General features: G+C 44.7%; 1 protein-coding gene across 1 annotated transcript in view; it reads right to left on the bottom strand.

Moving 5' to 3' along the window:
• Positions 1 to 17,269, bottom strand: part of LOC119969114 — a 358,923-nt gene that overhangs the window by 230,807 nt on the left and 110,847 nt on the right. Inside the window, exons 11-12 of the mRNA XM_038802328.1 lie at positions 8,209 to 8,372; positions 5,574 to 5,638 (exon numbers count right to left, since the gene is read on the bottom strand). Coding sequence (XP_038658256.1) covers positions 5,574 to 5,638; positions 8,209 to 8,372 — 229 coding nt within the window. The remainder of the gene's footprint in view (positions 1 to 5,573; positions 5,639 to 8,208; positions 8,373 to 17,269) is intronic.

Genomic DNA, 17,269 nt, shown 5'->3' on the forward strand with positions numbered 1-17,269 from the left:
CAGGCCTGGCCTTTGCCTTAAAAGTTCCATCCGGGAGACCGTTTTCCGTGAAAATCCATCTGCAGGATAGAGCTCTTTGTCCCCTATCCGGTACTTTTGTATATACCCAAATTCACTCCAACTCGGCAGTTCTTGCTGTTTGGCATCTTTGATACCTTTTTCATCTAATTTATAGAAAGCCACCAAAATCCCACGTGCATGTAGGCTTCTACTCCTATTAGTATTCATAGTCTTACTCATGTTCCGAGATCTTGATAAACTACGTCCCCTCTTCCGCCTGGTATCTCGTTCTGTTCTGCTACTGCTTTATATTTCCCTCCTGCTGTGGGATGTCCTTTCAATAGTTCTCGACCTTTTCCTGCAGACCTGGTCACTATCCAATGTACTATCTGAACTGGCACTGCGTTTCTGTGCTCTCAATTGTTGAACTTCGTGTTCCCAATCCATTGCCTTGATTCCTTCCCCTGAATGCTGTACATTCAACCAATGTTTATACTTTCCAGGGGCCTTCCCTGCTCTACTAATACCAGTTGCATCCTTCCATTGACTAGACCCTTCAGGCAAGTATGTCACTTTTGTATCAACTTTTGGCAGTTGTCCTTTCGGAAAAATGGCCTGTTCTAATTCATCAGAAGTATTGTGCTCCTCTGCAGAAACTGTGTCTATATCAGTTAACTGGTCCTCATAGTTCTGTAACACGTGCATACCAGATGACTCTGGTTCCTCGTCATGTCTGTCTGCTCTGTCTAAATTTGAAAATTTGTAATCTATACCCATTATCCTTGATGAATGTACCCTAACAGTTTGATTGCCATGTTACAAAATAATTATTTTTCCATCTATGCCTATGACCTTCCCTAAGCGTTTCCATTCATTAAAATTGTCTATTTTATAGCATACCATGTCTCCTTGCTGAAAAACGGTATATGATGGCTATACATTATGTCTTAAAGCTCTGCGAATTCTTCCAGAGATTTCTGCTTCCAAAAAACGTTTCTACTATGTAATGCATTTAAATGCTCAGCAAAGGCAGAGCTAATTGTAGTCCCTTCCCAAGCTGGAGGCTGGCCATCGAAAATGGACAGAATTTTAGGATTTCTACCAAACACTAATTGATAGAGACTATAGCACCCAACCATCTGCAATGAATTCTTTGTATGATATACCGCCCATGCTAAAGCTGAATTTATCTTGCAGTTTGGTCTATCTGCCAAAATCTTCTGGAGCATATCATCTATTGCCGCATGGTTTCTTTCACATACACCATTACTAAATGGGCTTTTCGCAGCTGTATTCATAACTGGGGTATTCACGTTTTCACACATATCCCTGAACTCATCATTAGCAAATTCTCCCCCATTGTCCATAAGGAATTTTGCCGGTGGGCCCATTCCTGTCCCTATCCATTTCCCCGTGATTTGATATAGAATTACTCTCTTTTCTTTATTTCGTACAATAGTTGCTTGACTGAATCTGATTGCTAAATCTACAAAATGCAAAATAAATATATTATTGGCTTTATCCCAGATCTTAAGGTCCATGGCCACAATGTCGTTAAAATCTCTGGCCAAAGGGTGGGTTACTATGGGTCGTGCTGGTGTCCTCCTGTACTTCCTACAAACTTCACAGCGATCACTAACCTGTTCTATCAGTTTAGTATAGTCTTCATCCCTTACCCCTGCATACTTTAATACATTTTTCAGCCTCCGCAGAGACGGATGCACAAATTGCCTATGCAGTTTTAATACAACAAGCTTTTCATCTGCTAAAGTCCCATTTTCAACTGACATTAACACACCTTTAACAACCGTACTTGAAATATTATTTGTCAGTAATGGAATACAATAGTGTCCCGACTTTGTAAATTTTAAGTCCTCCGTCTTTCCAAAAACTGTTGCCTTATCCTGTTCCATATCCAGTTTCATATTTGCTTTTTTCATCGACGGTCTGCTCAGAAGCAAAAAGGTATCTCACTTGCTACAACATCTGTGCTAATGAAATGATTCACTTCAGCAATATTGCAAGGGATCACCACTCTTTTCAGCGACTTCAGAGTATTATCATCCCCAAACCAGAAACTTGTGGAACTTTCAAATTCCTTAACATTGTTATGATTTTCAGCATTCCAGGAGTCCAGGTAACATTTTAACCAGTCAATTCCACACACAGTAGATGTGCAGCCACTCTCCAATACTGCACAATTGAAGGATACTGCAACCAACATCCTCATCAGTAAAACTGCTTGTTAATAGGACAATGCCTTCTTTTGGTCACTATCTTTTTCCTCTTCTGACTCTTCCATGTAATGTGTTGCTTCAAACACTATTATAAAGTGTTGGACAGTTAAAAGCATAATGGTATTGAGAGTCACATCGAAAACATCAATTTATCATACCCGGGCATTTCTGGGGTTCATCTTCCTATTGTAGGTTCTAACTGGGTTTCTGTCTTCATAATTTCTGGGTCCCGATCTCCTTCTACAGTCTTTGAACCTCTTTATAGCCGTGTGATTTCACCATCCTGTTAGTAGTGTATCTTCCATGTTCTGCTTTATTCCAGACTGACCTATTTGGGTCATCAGAGCCATCGGAATCGAATGTTTCCCCAGAAACATTTTTTTACAGCTTCTGTCATCTGATCGAATAAGGTATCCTTATCCGCAAACTGAACTCCTGTCAAAACCAGGAACCAATCCATGTTGCTCACTCTAGCACAGTCAAGTAATTTAAAGGCCAACACAGACTGTGGAAATTCCAGGTTGTGCTTCTGCAGCCTTTTATACAGTCTGCCAAATTCCATTTGTCTTCCATGGAGAAATCCTCTATTTTCCACAACCTATCAAAATCCGACCATGCTTCATATGCACTTATAACAAGTTATCCTTCTTATTAATCTTTTTTTTATTTTTTAAAAATAAATTTAGAGTACCCAATTCATTTTTTCCAATTAAGTGGCAATTTAGAGTGGCCAATTCACCTACCCTGCACATCTTTGGGCTGTGGGGGCGAAACCCAAGCAAACACAGGGAGAATGTGCAAACTCCACACGGACAGTGACCCAGGGCTGGGATCGAACCTGGGACCTTGGTGCCATGAGGCAACAGGGCCTTGTTATAAATCTTATCCATATAATGTAATAGAGTCTCCGGACCATCTTCCAATTCCAGCTCAGAAAACACTTTGCTTCGGATTTTACTGTCCTAAGGTAGAGAAAGAGCCAATGCCATACCTTGTTTTCTCTTTCCCAAGGCAGTTACTTTAATCCACATAACTACTGCACTTCTCCATTGGTCGTACTGCTCCTTTTTACAACCACCTTTATTTCACTGTAACAGACTCTGCACAAAACTCTATCTTCACATCACCTGACGCAAAGGCGACCTGAAGCCTCTTTACATAATCAGTGTCAATTATTGGATACTTAACACAAATGAGACAACTAATTGGAATGTCTCTTCACCCAGTACTTAACACTAACCATTGGGCTACTGTGCCGCCCAGCAAGAGCTGGGCGTGTTCCCCTAACAAGAGCGATTTAGCCTTTTCATATACCACCATGCATCACATACACGTCACATAAAACTCAAACGGGTGGGGAAAGGAACACACCAGACAATTCCAATCAAAATATGTTGTATGCACCCCTGGGAGAAACGCAACTGAAACGTTAAGTGCACTCAAGGTTTCATATTTCCTAACAGCATTACAGTTAGACCACATCACCAAGATTTTCAGTGCCCTCTTTTTGTTGCCAATTTAAGACATTAGAACCACATGCCCAGCAAGAGGAAGAGAATCCTGGCACCTTTAATGGCCATTCCTCATATATGATGCTGGAAAGCACGAGTACCGATCAGCAATTTGACTGCTGGAATCATCATAGACAAGCTCAATATATGTCTACATCATGCACACTTTAAGCAAGTGTCACTCATCTGAATGGTTGAACTAATCAAAATCTCCACTTTTTAAAAAAAAAAATATTTTTATTTTCCTCCTTTTTCACATTTTCTGCCAAATTTACACCCACCAACAATAAACAATAATCAGTAACAAATATGTCAATCCCCATATCAATAGCAACGATCCCATCCTCCCACCAAACCCCAAACATTGCCCGCATGTTCACACAAACAAATGACAAAAAGGAATTAGGGATCACCCATAGTCGCCATTAACACACAGCCCCCCTCCCCCAACACGTCCCAACTAATGTTCGATGTTATCCAGTTCTTGAAAGTGAATAATGAATAATGCCCATAAATTGTAGAACACCACCATCCTCCCCCTCAGTTCAAACTTAACCTTCTCAAGAGCCAAGAATTCCAAGAGGTCCCCCCCACGCCATGCCAGGGCATAGCTCTCCAACCTATCAGGATCCGTCTTCGGGCGATCAACGAGGCGAAGGCTACAACATCTGCCTCCACACCCGTTTCCAACCCTGGCTGGTTCAACCCCCCGAACATGGCCTCCCGGGAGCCCGGGTCCAGGTTGACATGCACCACTTTAGGAATTACCCTAAAAACCTCCTTCCAGTAATCCTCTATCTTTGGACAGGACCAATACATATGAATGTGATTAGCAGGGGCGCCCCCCCGCAATGTTCACACATCTTCCATTCCTTCAAAGAATTGGCTCATCCACGCCCTCGTGAGGTGTGCTCTGTATACCACCTTCAGCTGTATTAGCCCCAACCTCGCGCACGAGGTGGAGGCATTCACTCTCCGGAGCACTTCACACCAGAACCCCTCCTCCATATCCTCTCCCAACGCTTCCTCCCACTTTGCTTTGATGCCTTCCAGTGGTGCCTTCTCCTCTTCCAAAATAGCTCCATAAGCCGCTGACACTACCCTCTTCTCCAGTCCCCCTGTTGTCAGCACCTCCTCCAGCAATGTGGAGGCCGGCTCCACCAGGAAACTCTGTATCTCATTTCTGGCAAAATCTCGAACCTGCATTTATGTAAACATTTCCCCCAGCTCCAGCCCACACTTCGCTTCCAGCTCCTTCAATCCTACAAACTGACCCCAAAGAAACAAATCTTTTAACCTCGGATACTCCAACCAATCTAGAAATTCCTGCAATCTCACGATCTCCCCCAGGTGGCTCTGCGCTGTACAACCTCTCATAAAATTCCTCAAAAACCTTGTTAATCAGATCCGGAGGCACCACCAACTTCCCTGCCCTATCCCTTACATGAACAATTTCCCTTACCACTGCCTCCCTCTGGAGCTGACCTGCGAGCATACTTATCCTTATCTCCATGTTCGGAAACTGCACTCCTTGCTCGTCTCAGTGGCGCACCCCCTTCCTGGTAGATAGTTGGTCAAAGCTTCAAAATCTCCATTCTATGCAGAATCTGACATTTCAGACTTTATTTTCGCAATTCTTTTTTTGCTTTTTAAAAAAGTTTTCTTTTCTGTTCTTACAAAATTGTGTTAATAGTTTTACTGAGTTTTTTCCCCCCAGTGACAAACACCAAACAAATCAAGTAAGTAGTGTGGGAATACAGACAGACCAAATTCAATTCAATAACAAGACTTTATCCGATATTCTGGCTGCACATCTATACCGTACCTTCAAGATTCCATCACCATGAAGTAAATAGGAAGGATGGTTCTGGCATGTTATGAATCTTCCACCTTAGCATAAAGGAATACAAAATTTAACCAATGAATAGCCTATTTATATTCAGCTGCTTAATTATATATGTTTTGTAAATTTGTTTGATTTCTGATGTCACTAATTCACAAACAAACTTTCAAAAGCAATGAATGGCAGAAAATGCTTTTTCTCACCAAATTAAAGTCAAAGATCCACCTGTACACAGCCTCCACTTGCTACCTCATTTTCCACACGCTTTTCTCTTTTTAGTAAACATTAAAACCGGAAAATGGTTAATTAGCAGTCTTTGGCAAACTCTTCCTTACCCTTGAGGGTAGCATTCGTAAAAAAACTGCACAGAACTCCCAATCTGAAGTATATGGACTTCCGGTGGCAGCATGTAGGAGAAAAGTGCACAGAAGCCAGAGTCTTTGTTTTTTGGTCTTTGTAGTCCGTTGGCAAGGATAGTAAGGTGTGCGATAGGAGGTAGCAGGCAGGTTTTTGAGTTGGGGTGGGGGGTAGATTGTTGACAATGACCATGGGTTTTTCTTTGTCTCAACTTATAGTTGGGGCTGGTGGCTATCTTGGGTGAGAGACCCCTATATCAGAACGTTAGGGGTTTGGGGGGAGGGGTGGTGAAACAATCAAGATTTTTTCTCTCCTCTGAAGAATTTAAGAGCCGATTGGTGCTTCGGTAGGAGACCTACTTGCAGGAGAGGAATCAGACGAGGCTCCGAGAAGGGCTGGGTCTGCCAGGTGTTTTACACATGTTTGGTCGCAGGGCCTGCTGGGTGGGGATCTCCTTCATACCTGATCTCCACCCCCCCCCCCCCCAAAAAATTCAATTGGGTCAATTGGGACACTTCCAAAATGTCATTAACTAACCTCTGCCGTTCCTGCCTAGCCTCCCTGTCCACGTGTGCCCTATGCCAGCGTCTTTCAAAACTTTTTGCCCGGGGGCCATTTTTACTAACTAGCTAACCTTCGGTCCCAAGTCGGCCGACCTTCGCGACCCACAAGGGCTGACCTTTACGACTAACCATTTTTGCTTAACTTTAATGTGACAGCAGAGCCTACTTGCTTTGTCATTCAATGTTATATTTCTGGTAAGGAGTTTTCAGTTCTCACTGCATCCGTTGAAAAACAAACACTTCCTGTCCCCCTCTTTAAAAGTCCCAATCAACCCGCCAAGTCCCAGTTGTTTCTCCTTAATGAAGGCAACTGCCTACTCCGGCATGTCGAACCCCCCCCCCCCCCCCAAAAATCTTGAGAACATCCCCAAAAAGCACTCAATTGGTGTCTGGTAACCCCACTATCCATCCTGAGGTTCTGTCACCTCAACTTATTTTCCTGATCTTCCACTTTTACTCACAGACCTTTTGTTCCTCTCTTCCACACATGGTATCTCTGCCTCCAATAAGGCGAGCCACCCTTCATGCTGCGACAAGGCCTCCTCCACCCGTTTCAGCATTTTGCCTTGCTCCCTCACAACTTTTGATGTCTTCCCCAATTGTTCTTTGATTGCCCAATGCTTCCTCAATGGTAGCTTTGAAGGACCCCCTTAGCTCCTTGACTTGCCGACAAACTGCTTTCCCATTTGTACCTCAAACGTCTCAAACTCCTGTGCCATTATCTCAGTCAGTGTGTCTACAGTTATGGGCACAGCCACACCCGCCATCTTCCCTCCCTCTGACTCCCTCACCGGACTATCGGCCTGAGACTTCTTTCCAGCAGGCTTCTGTGACAAAAGTTTCAACATAATTCCGCCAGTAATTCTCTACACAATTCGGCAGGCTAGGTTTGACCACAAATATCCCCCGAATACCGGGCAAAAAGGATTTAAAAAACAGAACTCTGGCAGGAGCTACCTTTTGTGTGACTTGCTCTCACATGACGTCACCAGAAGCCCCGTTAATTTACTAAATTGCCCAATTTTGCATGAATTGTTAGCAAATCAATAATGAATTACTTACAAATGTCATGTGAGAGTACCTTTAAGAAATGGGTGTTTATCAAATGGCTGTAGTGGATGTACCTTCAAGAAATGAGTGTTTATCAAATAACTGCAGTGATGTCAGAGTTTGGGTGGAGCTGTGCTGTCTGGCTGCTTTGACTTTCGTTTTTGAGCTGGCAGCTACAGTGTGTGTTTAGTTTAGTTTTCAGAGTTGGAGCTGCATCCAGCCAAACAAGGTGTATTTTTGATCTCTCTCTGCAAGAAAAGAATGTCTTCAGATTACTTGCAAATTTAAAAGTGATAACTGCTCTCAGTAGAGAATTTAAACCTGCTGTCTTTGTTAAAGAGGGTATTTGTCTTATGGATGTTGCTCAGAAAGATTAAGGGTTACTTATAGAGTACTGTATTCTTTGGGGGAAGTATTTGAGTTGATAGTTGCTAAGATGTTTACTGTGTGTTTATAAAATGTTAACTGGATTCATATAATAAACATTATTTTGTTTTAAAAGTACTTTAGATGTAGAGTGGGCCCTTGTGTTTCCCATAACCAAAATCTATTAAAAGTTGTGGGTCAGGTGAATTCCATGATACACTTTGGGGTTCTCTAAACACTGGCCTGTAATACAAGACTGAAGATTTTAACAATTTTTTTACCATCTTTCGAATTGTTGCTGATTTTCTCATTGAAGTTTTCTTCCGTACAATTCGAATTCACATCTTCATCAGTATTGCTCCTGCAGCAGCCATCACAAGGCAATCTCAGGGCTTCCTTGATATTTCTACCTTCCTCATTATCTCTGTAGTTTTTGAAATGCAACCTAGAAGAAAGGAATTGGTTTGCTACAAGGGGGACACAGCACCAAAATAGATCTCAACAGATGCAGAGAAATATAAAACAAAACAGCAACATATCATTACTTTTAGAAATGACCATCAGATATACAGTTGCGGACAATGTAGAATAAAACATGCTTTTCTTTTGAGTTAATCAAGACAAGTGTACACAGAATTCTAAAAGTCAGGTCGTACACAAAATTCTAGTATAAAAAACAGGATGACGAAAGAAATACAGCTGTGGTTTGTATATACCGTCATGAAAAAAGGCACACATAAGAAAGATAGTGGCACTGGAATTATTCTGCAGTGCTGCCACAGGGATAGGAAAAAAGTGGATGCAGGGGGTAGAAAGCAAAGGTCAAACTTACAAGTTTTTTTTTTAAATTTAAAGGTGTTATGAGTAGTATGCTTAAGTGTTTATGTTAAGGACATTTTTATCTCCAAGAATTATATATTAAAAGTTTTAAAGCTGTAAACAACAATGTGATATAAATTATGACTATCCTGTTTAGAATAAAGATAGTCAGATGTAATGGAGTTGCCTCATAACAGCAACCTCCCACCACCCCAGAGGACTGGGTGGTGCAGCAGCAGCATCATTGTAGGATGGATTATTTACAGCAACATGGCTATCCCCACCATAAATTAGATTTTTTAAATTTTCCATGGTTTGTGGGCGTTGCTGACAAGGCCAGCAGGTGTTGTCCATCTCTAAATACCCTTGAACAGAGTGGCTTGCTAGACAATTTCAGAGCAGTTTAGAGTCAAGCACATGGCTGTGGGTCACATATTGGCCAGACGAGATATGGACAGCATATTTGCTTCCTCAAAGGAAATTGATGAACCAAATGGGTTTTTATGATAATCGATATTAGTTCATGCTTTAGATGAGCTTTATATTTCAGATTTATTCACATAATTCAAATTATAACAGTTGCTGTGGAGGGATTTGAACCCATGTCCACACAGCTTTAGCTTGGATCTCTGGATTACTAGCTCAGTGACATAAATACTATACCACAGCCTCCCAAGTGAAGGAATTTACTAACAAACATTTGAGTTTAAAATTGCCTTGGTCCAATCAAACCCTCATACCAGTCTTGACCACCATATGCAACCTCAAGGGAAATTGATTAGTAAGTTTAAATAATGTTTGGAATGGGGGAACTATTTGAAATTTGCTGATGATACAAATTTTGGTTGGAGATCTGACAAATTATGTAAGGCTGCAAGACAAACAGGCTAGGTTGGGCAGATAAGTGGTAGATGCAGCTCAATGTTGAAAAATGGGAAGCAAACACTTTTAGAAGATTATACCTCAAATGGCAAGATTTAGCATGGAATAAAGGAACAAAGGGATCTGGTTTTGCAGATATACAGATCATTAAAAGATTACAGGTGAAGTAACCACAATTATACAAAAACCAAACAGAGTTGGTTGGTTTGATAGCTAGAATCCCAGTACACAAAAGTAAAGATCTTGCCAAACTTGTGTAAAACTGCAGTTAGAATATCATGCGCAGGTTTTAGGCTCCTGATTACAGAAAGAATATAAAAGGATTCTGTGATGCTCTGCAAAAAACAATGGCCAAGGTTCGGTTTAGTTTCAAACTGATGTTAACTGTAAGCCACGTATTGAAGGTTTGAAGAGTGTTGCCGCTGGAATACTTTAGCAATATTGGATTCCAAGTATTGGGTAAATTAAGGGTTAAGAGCCTGGGGTTAGCATGTGTTTGACTACAACGGTCATGTTTTAAAAAAAAAAAAAATTCTGTTTTGCAGGGCCAGGGTTCTTTTAGGAGCCAACGGTGAAATTTGCAAATGAATGTTCTTTTTCAGTCTGGGCTAATGGACTTTGGTTTGACTGGGAAAGTCCCTGGGCAGCTAATGTGCTTTGTAGCCCGCAGCGATAGTTTGTTTTTCAGCTTGGGGAGAGGAGTTCATTGCTGGGTGGAGGCAATTAATACAGAGAGATAATCTGAAAAGCTTCAGAGAGGCAGTGTTTTGGATAAAGTTTGGGAGAGAGGAGCTGACTTGAGGGGCGGCATTCTCCCCTACCCGGCGAGGCGGGGGGTCCCGGCGTAGGGGAGTGATGCCAACCACTCCGGCGTCGGGCCTCCGCAAAGGTGTGGAATTCTCCGCACCTTTGGGGGCTAGGCCCGCGCCGGAGAGGTTGGCACCACGCCGACTGGCGCCAAAACCGGCACCAGCGGCCTTTCAGGCCCACCACCTGGCACCAGGGCTGGCCGAAAGGCCTTCGCTGGTTCGCGCATGCGCGCTAGGGGATTCTCTTCTGCCTCCGCCATGGCGTAGGCCGTGGCGGCGGCAGAAGAGAAAGAGTGCCCCCACGGCACTGGCCCGCCCCCCAATCGGTGGGCACCGATCGCGGACCTGGCCACTGTGGGGGCACCCCCCGGGGTCCGATCGCCTCGCGCCCCCCTCCCCCTCCCCAGGACCCCGCTCGCGCCACCGAATCTGCCGCCACAAGAGGTGGTTTAAACCTCGGCGGCGGGAAAGGCCTCCCAGCGGCGGGACTTCAGCCCATTGTGGGCCAGAGGATCGCCGCAGGGGCCTCGCCGATTGGCGCGGACGTCACACCCATCGGGGGGGGGGGGGGGGGGGGGGGGGGGGGGGGGGGGGGGGGGGGGGGATTTTCGGAGGCCCCGTGCGATTCTCCGACCCTGCTGGAGGTCGGAGAATTTCGCCCGATCTGCCTAATGCTGAGTTCAGATTTCTCCTACAGTAAAATAGATTGAGAGTTGCATGTTTCTTTTCTTGTTGTTTAATGGGAAACTGAGTAGTAGTGTTTAAGGGGTAATGATAAGCTGTCCTTTTCAGGTGTGAAGTTTAAAAAGTTTAATATTGTACTCATAATGAAGGTTTGTTTTAGACTACCCGGGTCCATGCAATCACTTCTGCAGCGAATCATTCTTTCCACGCAGTCTTACAAATAAACTAAAACATTGGAGTTTCAGTCCAGTAACCTAGCCACTGTGGGGTCTGGTTTGGGATCGTAATAAGAGGCAGATTTGTTTCAGTCAGATGGAATAGATTAGGGATGACCTCACATGTGCATTTATAGTTGTGAGAAGGTAAATAGTGACTGATTGTTACTATCTGAATAGAATAGTTAGAGCAAGATGCCATTCGGCCTGCTGTGTCTAAGCTAGCTCTCTGCAAGAGTATTCACCTGGTTCCATTTCCCCACCGTTTCCTTCTACCACTCCACATATTTTCTCTTCAGAATTTTTTCATTTCTTTGTTCACAGGATGCAAGCATTACAAGCTGGGCCAGCATTTATTGTCCATCCCTAATTGTCCTTGAGAAGGTGGTGGTGAGCCTTGCACCGCCACAGTCGATGTGGGTACATCTTCCATGCACACAGAGGGAGTTCCAGAGTGACTCCGTGACAAGGAAGGAACAGCAATGTACTTCCAAGTCAGGATGATGAGTGACTTGAAGGAAAACTGCAGGTCATTGTGTTCCCATGAACCTGCTGTCCTTGTCCTTCTAGGTGGTAGAAATACCAGATTTGGAAGATGCTGTTGAAGGAGCCTTGGTGGGTTGCTGCAGTGCATCTTTTAGATTCTGATGGTGGAGGGAGTAAATGCTTAAAGTGGTGGCAGGGTACCATGATGGCAACATTACTTGGAGGCAAACTTCTAAGTCATGATGTTCCCATGTATCTGCTGCCCTTGTCCTTCGAGATGGTGGGGATCGTGGATTTGAAAAGCGCTGCCCAAGGAGCTTGATCATTTCCTGCAGCGCATCTTGTAGATGGTACACATGTCTGCCACTGTTCATCGGTGGTGGAGGGCATGAATGTTGGTGGAAGGGGTAGCAATCATGTGTGCTGCTTTACGCTGGGTGGTATCAAGCTTCTCGAGTGTTCTTGGAGCTGCACTCATCCAGCTAAGTGCACAATATTCCATCACACTCCTGACTTGTGTTGTAAACGATAGGCAGATTTTGGAGAGTCAGGAGGTGAGTTACTCTCTGAAGAATATCCAGCCTCTGACTTGCTCTGGTAGCCAATGTAAACCCCTAGGATATTGATAGTGATGGATCAACAATGGCAATGTTATTGAATGTCAAGGGAGATGATTAGATTCTCTTTTACTGGATAAGATCATGCCGAGCGCGTGTGTCACTTACCACATGCCCGTCCAAGCCTGAATTTTGTTCATGTCTTGCTGCATATGGACACGGGCTGTTTCAGTATTGGAGTTGCCACAAATGATAAATATTCCCACTTCTGACCTTGTGAAGGAAGGTCATTGATGAAGCAGCCGAAGATGGTTGTATCCAAGACACTACCCTGAGGAACAAATGCTGCCTAAAGGCAGTCACTCTCACATCACCTTTGGATTTCAGCTCTTTTCTCCATGTTTGAACAAGGCTGTAAAGAGATCAGGAGCCGAGTGGCCCTGGAGGAACCCAAATGGTGTGTCAGAGCAGCTATTGCTGAGCAAGTGCTGTTTGATAGCACTATTCATGACCCTTCCAGCATGTGATGTTCAAGAATAGACTGATGGGTAGGTAATTGCCTTTTTTATCTATCCATTTCTATTTTGCCTCTCTCACATTCTCTGTGCAGTGGAGTGTTTTTCACATCCTAACCATTGTGTGTGAAAAATTCCTCATGACGGATGCTTCTTTTGCCAGTTCTCCTCGGGTTCACGCCTCTTCTACCAATGGGAACAGTTTCTTCCAATCTCCTTGGTCCAGATCGCTGATGATTTTGAACACCTTAATCAAATCTCCTATTTTCTCTTCTGCATTATAACCAACGTATCCAATATCTCCACATAACTGTTCTCTGCAACCAGTCTCGTGAATCCTTTCTGCATCCCTCTGTAATGCCTTCACTTCCTTCCTAAAGTCTGGTGCCCAGAACTGGTATCGCAAATATCAAGCTCATGTGTTTTGAAATATAAACTTTAATTTATGAAACTAAAATTTAACTGTGGAAAACTGAATAGATTCCTTATTTAAACTGGGTAAACATCTGAGGTAAATGTCATTCATATAAGCTTGAAGTTTAGAATATGAAAAATGTTGGGGCCATATTGATTTAAGAGATTCTTCACTAGACTCTTCTAGAAGGGGGTTAGAGCTAAATTAGTTTAAATGCATTAAGTAAACACTGAAAAGCTGTAAAATCAATTTGTTTCTTCTGCTCAAAGAAGGCATTTTAAATGGGGGGTACGTAACCTGAAGGTGTTTGAGGACATTGCAGAGCATGCTACATTATCATAGAGATGGATGGAACTTAGAGGGATTCTCTGGTTTCAATTTGTCCAGGTGTTTTCTGGATGTTTTAGTTGCAGCTTGTATCTGGAGTGTGCAGTTTGCAGCTGAGAGAAGATAGCTAAAATAAATTGTACTTAATTTGGCCTGCACTGTAAGCAGAAGAAATGCTACCTTCTTCATTCATAGAATTTACAGTGTAGAAGGAGGCCATTCAGCCCATCAAGTCTGCACCGGCTCTTGGGAAGAGCACCCTAATAAAGCCCACGCCTCCACCCTATCCCCGTAACCCAGCAACCCAATCTAACCTAAGGGCAATTTAGCATGGCCAATCCACCTAACCTGCACTTCTTTGGACCGTGGGGGGAAACTGGAGCACCCAGAGGAAACCCATGCACACACGGAGAGAACACGCAGACTCAGAACAGAGAATGACCCAAGCGGGAATCGAACCTGGGACCCTGGCACTGTGAAGCCATAGTGCTAACCACTATGCTACCGTGCTGCTTGGAATGAGGAAAGGGTTCATTATTAGTTTGGATTTTCCTAGCTTGGAGCTTGTGGAAAAGGCTACAATCACAGTCTAGTGGCAAAAGAATACTAGATTAGCCTAGAAACATTAAGAAAGCAACCAGAACAAGGAGCTGAGGCAGCTACAGCCAAGAGATATGAAGAGAATAGTCTAACTTCGGGAAATAGCTTGAAGTAAAGAGAAATGAAGTAAATTCCAGTGGACGGTGACAACCTTATGGGTGGTCCCTCCAGAACTAAATAGCTGTAAAATTGATTCACCGTAAGGCAAAGAATGGGGAAAGTAAGGATTAAAATGGAGTGCATAACATACATAGTCACCACCTACAGTGTTATGTTCAGATTGCTTTGGGCTGCACGGTAGCGCATTGGTTAGCACTGCTACCTCACAACGCTGAGGACCCGGGTCAGATCCAAGGTCCGGGTCACTGTCCATGCGGAGTTTGCACCTTCTCCCCGTGTCTGCGTGGGTCTCACCCCAACAACCCAAAGATGTGCAGAGTAGATGGATGGCCACCCTAAATTGCCCCTTAATTGGAAAAAAAGAATTGGGCACTTCAATTTTCTTTTCATATTTTTTAAAAGTTCAGACTGCTTGTTTTGTATAATTATTTTAAATACAATGAAGTTTGCGTTTTATGGTATCCTGTGGTGTGGTTCTGTTTATTATATTACTGCATGTTCAGATTTCTCTTTAAATGTCAATGGTCCCTAATCAGATTGTAATACTGGACATGATACTTGCTTGACATTGACAGTCCTAAAATCCAGCTGCCTTATCAATGATATTCGTTCCATTATGAGGTTTGAAGTAGGGCTGTTTGTTCATATCTACAGTGTTCAATTCCATTTGCAATTCTTCAAATAATAAAGTTTTCAACATGTATGGAACAAGATCTGGACAACATCCAGACTTGGACTGATAAGTGGCAAGTTGCATTTGGGACATTCAAATGCCAGGCAATGAACATTTCCAACAAGATTGAACACAACTATCTTCTCTTGACATTCACCAGTAATACCATTGTCAAATCCACCATCAACAGACTAGGAGCCACCACTGATCAGAAACGTAACTGGACTAGCTGTATAAATATCTTGATTACTTGTCTGTGTGGAGTTTGCACATTCTCCCCCTGTCTGCGTGGGTTTCACCCCCACAACACAAAGATGTGCACGTTAGGTGGATTGGCCACGTTGCCCCTTCATTGGAAAAAAAAAATTGAACACCCAATTGGATATTGTAAATTTATTTTTAAAAGTATCTTGATTATGAAATGAAATGAAATGAAAATCGCTTATTGTCACAAGTAGGCTTCAAATGAAGTTACTGTGAAAAGCCCCCAGTCGCCACATTCCGGCGGCTGTTCGGGGAGGCTGATACGGGAATTGAACCGTGCTGCTGGCCTCCCTTAGTCAGTTTTAAAAGCCAGCGATTTAGCCCAGTGTGCTAAACCAGAAACGTACAAGAGGACAGTCATGCATGGGGGAAGTTCCAGGGGAGCAGCAGGTGGGAGAATGCAGAGATCCGCATTTATCAGGACTGGAGTGCGGAGGTGGCGAAGAGGAGGGCTAGTTTTAATCGGACGAAGGCAGTGCTTCACAAGAAGCCGGCACGCCTCTGGGTCACTTATAAAGATCGCTAGCTCTACTTCGACTCCCCGGAGGATGCCTGGGCCTTCGTCCAGGCAGAGAAGCTGGACTCAAACTGAGGACTGGGGGGCTGGGGACTGATGTACATTGTCCGGAGGCATTGTCCTCCCTGGGATCCTTTTTTCCGGTTTGCTGTTTTTGTTGGTTCCTTTTGGCTTTTTTGGGGCTGTTTAATTATTTATCTTGGTGTTTTTTCTTGTTTTTCACTGGTGGAAGGTTGGGGAGCTGTTTCGCGGGCCCGTTGGGTCACGCGCCCTTCTTTTTCCCGCGTGTTGGGCCATGGGGGGCGGGGTTTGAGATGGAAGCGCGGGCTTCTTTCTCGCGCCAGAGGTGGAGTGGAAGGGGCCGGCACTGGACGGGGGGAGTGGCGGTTGTGTTGCACCGGGGGGGGTCGTTGGGGTGGCAGGTGCAGCTGGGGTCAGCAGAAGTCGGCTGACTTACAGAAGTATGATGGAAGGGTTTACGCAGCTTGGGGGGGGGGGGGGAAAGAGGTACTGGGTTGCTGCTGGTAGGGCTGAAGGGGTGCTACTGGTGATGGGGGCGGGGGGGTTGGGAAGGGGGTCTGCCACTGTGGGGAACGCGCCTCGGAGGTACTGCGGGCACATGGTGAGCCGAGGGAGAGCTATGGCTGACCGGTGCAGAGGGAAGGGGAAGACCCCCCCCGATTCGGCTGGTCACATGGAATGTGAGGCGGCTGAATGGTCCGGTGAAGCGGGCCCGGGTGTTGACGCACTTGACGGGGTTGGGGGCGGACATGGCTATGCCCCAGGAGACGCACCTTAAGGTGGCGGATCAGGTGAGGATGAGAAAAGGGTGGGTTGGACAAGTGTTCCATTCGGGGCTAGATGCGAGGAGCCAGGGGTGGCGATTTTGGTTGGAAAGAGCTTGTCGTTTGTGGCGTTGAGTGTGGTGGCGGATAGCTGTGGCAGATACGTAATGGTGAGTGGTCGGCTTCAAGGGGAGCGGGTGCTACTGGTTAATATGTACGCCCCCAACTGAGACGATGCAGGCTTCATGCGCCGCATGCTGAGCCGGATTCCAGACCTGGAGATGGGGGGCTTGATATTGGGAGGAGATTTTAATACTGTGCTGGACCCGGTTCTGGATCGTTCGAGGTCCAGGACGGGTAAGAGGCCGGCAGCAGCCACAGTGTTGAGGGGGTTCATGGACCAGATGGGAAGGGTGGACCCTTGGAGGTTTCTGAGGCCGGGAGTTCTCGTTTTTGTCCCATGTCCACAAGGCGCATTCCCGGATCGATTTCTTTGTCCTTAGCAGGACGCTAATCCCGAGGGTGGTAGGGGCGGAGTACTCGGCAATAGTCATTTCAGACCACGCTCCGCATTCGGTGGACCTGGAGATGGGGGAGGGGAAGGATCAACGTCCGCTGTGGAGATTAGATGTGGGGCTTCTGTCGGAGGAGGAAGTATGCGGGCGGGTCCGTAG

Source organism: Scyliorhinus canicula, chromosome 7 (assembly GCF_902713615.1).
Source record: "Scyliorhinus canicula chromosome 7, sScyCan1.1, whole genome shotgun sequence".
NCBI lineage: Eukaryota > Metazoa > Chordata > Chondrichthyes > Carcharhiniformes > Scyliorhinidae > Scyliorhinus > Scyliorhinus canicula.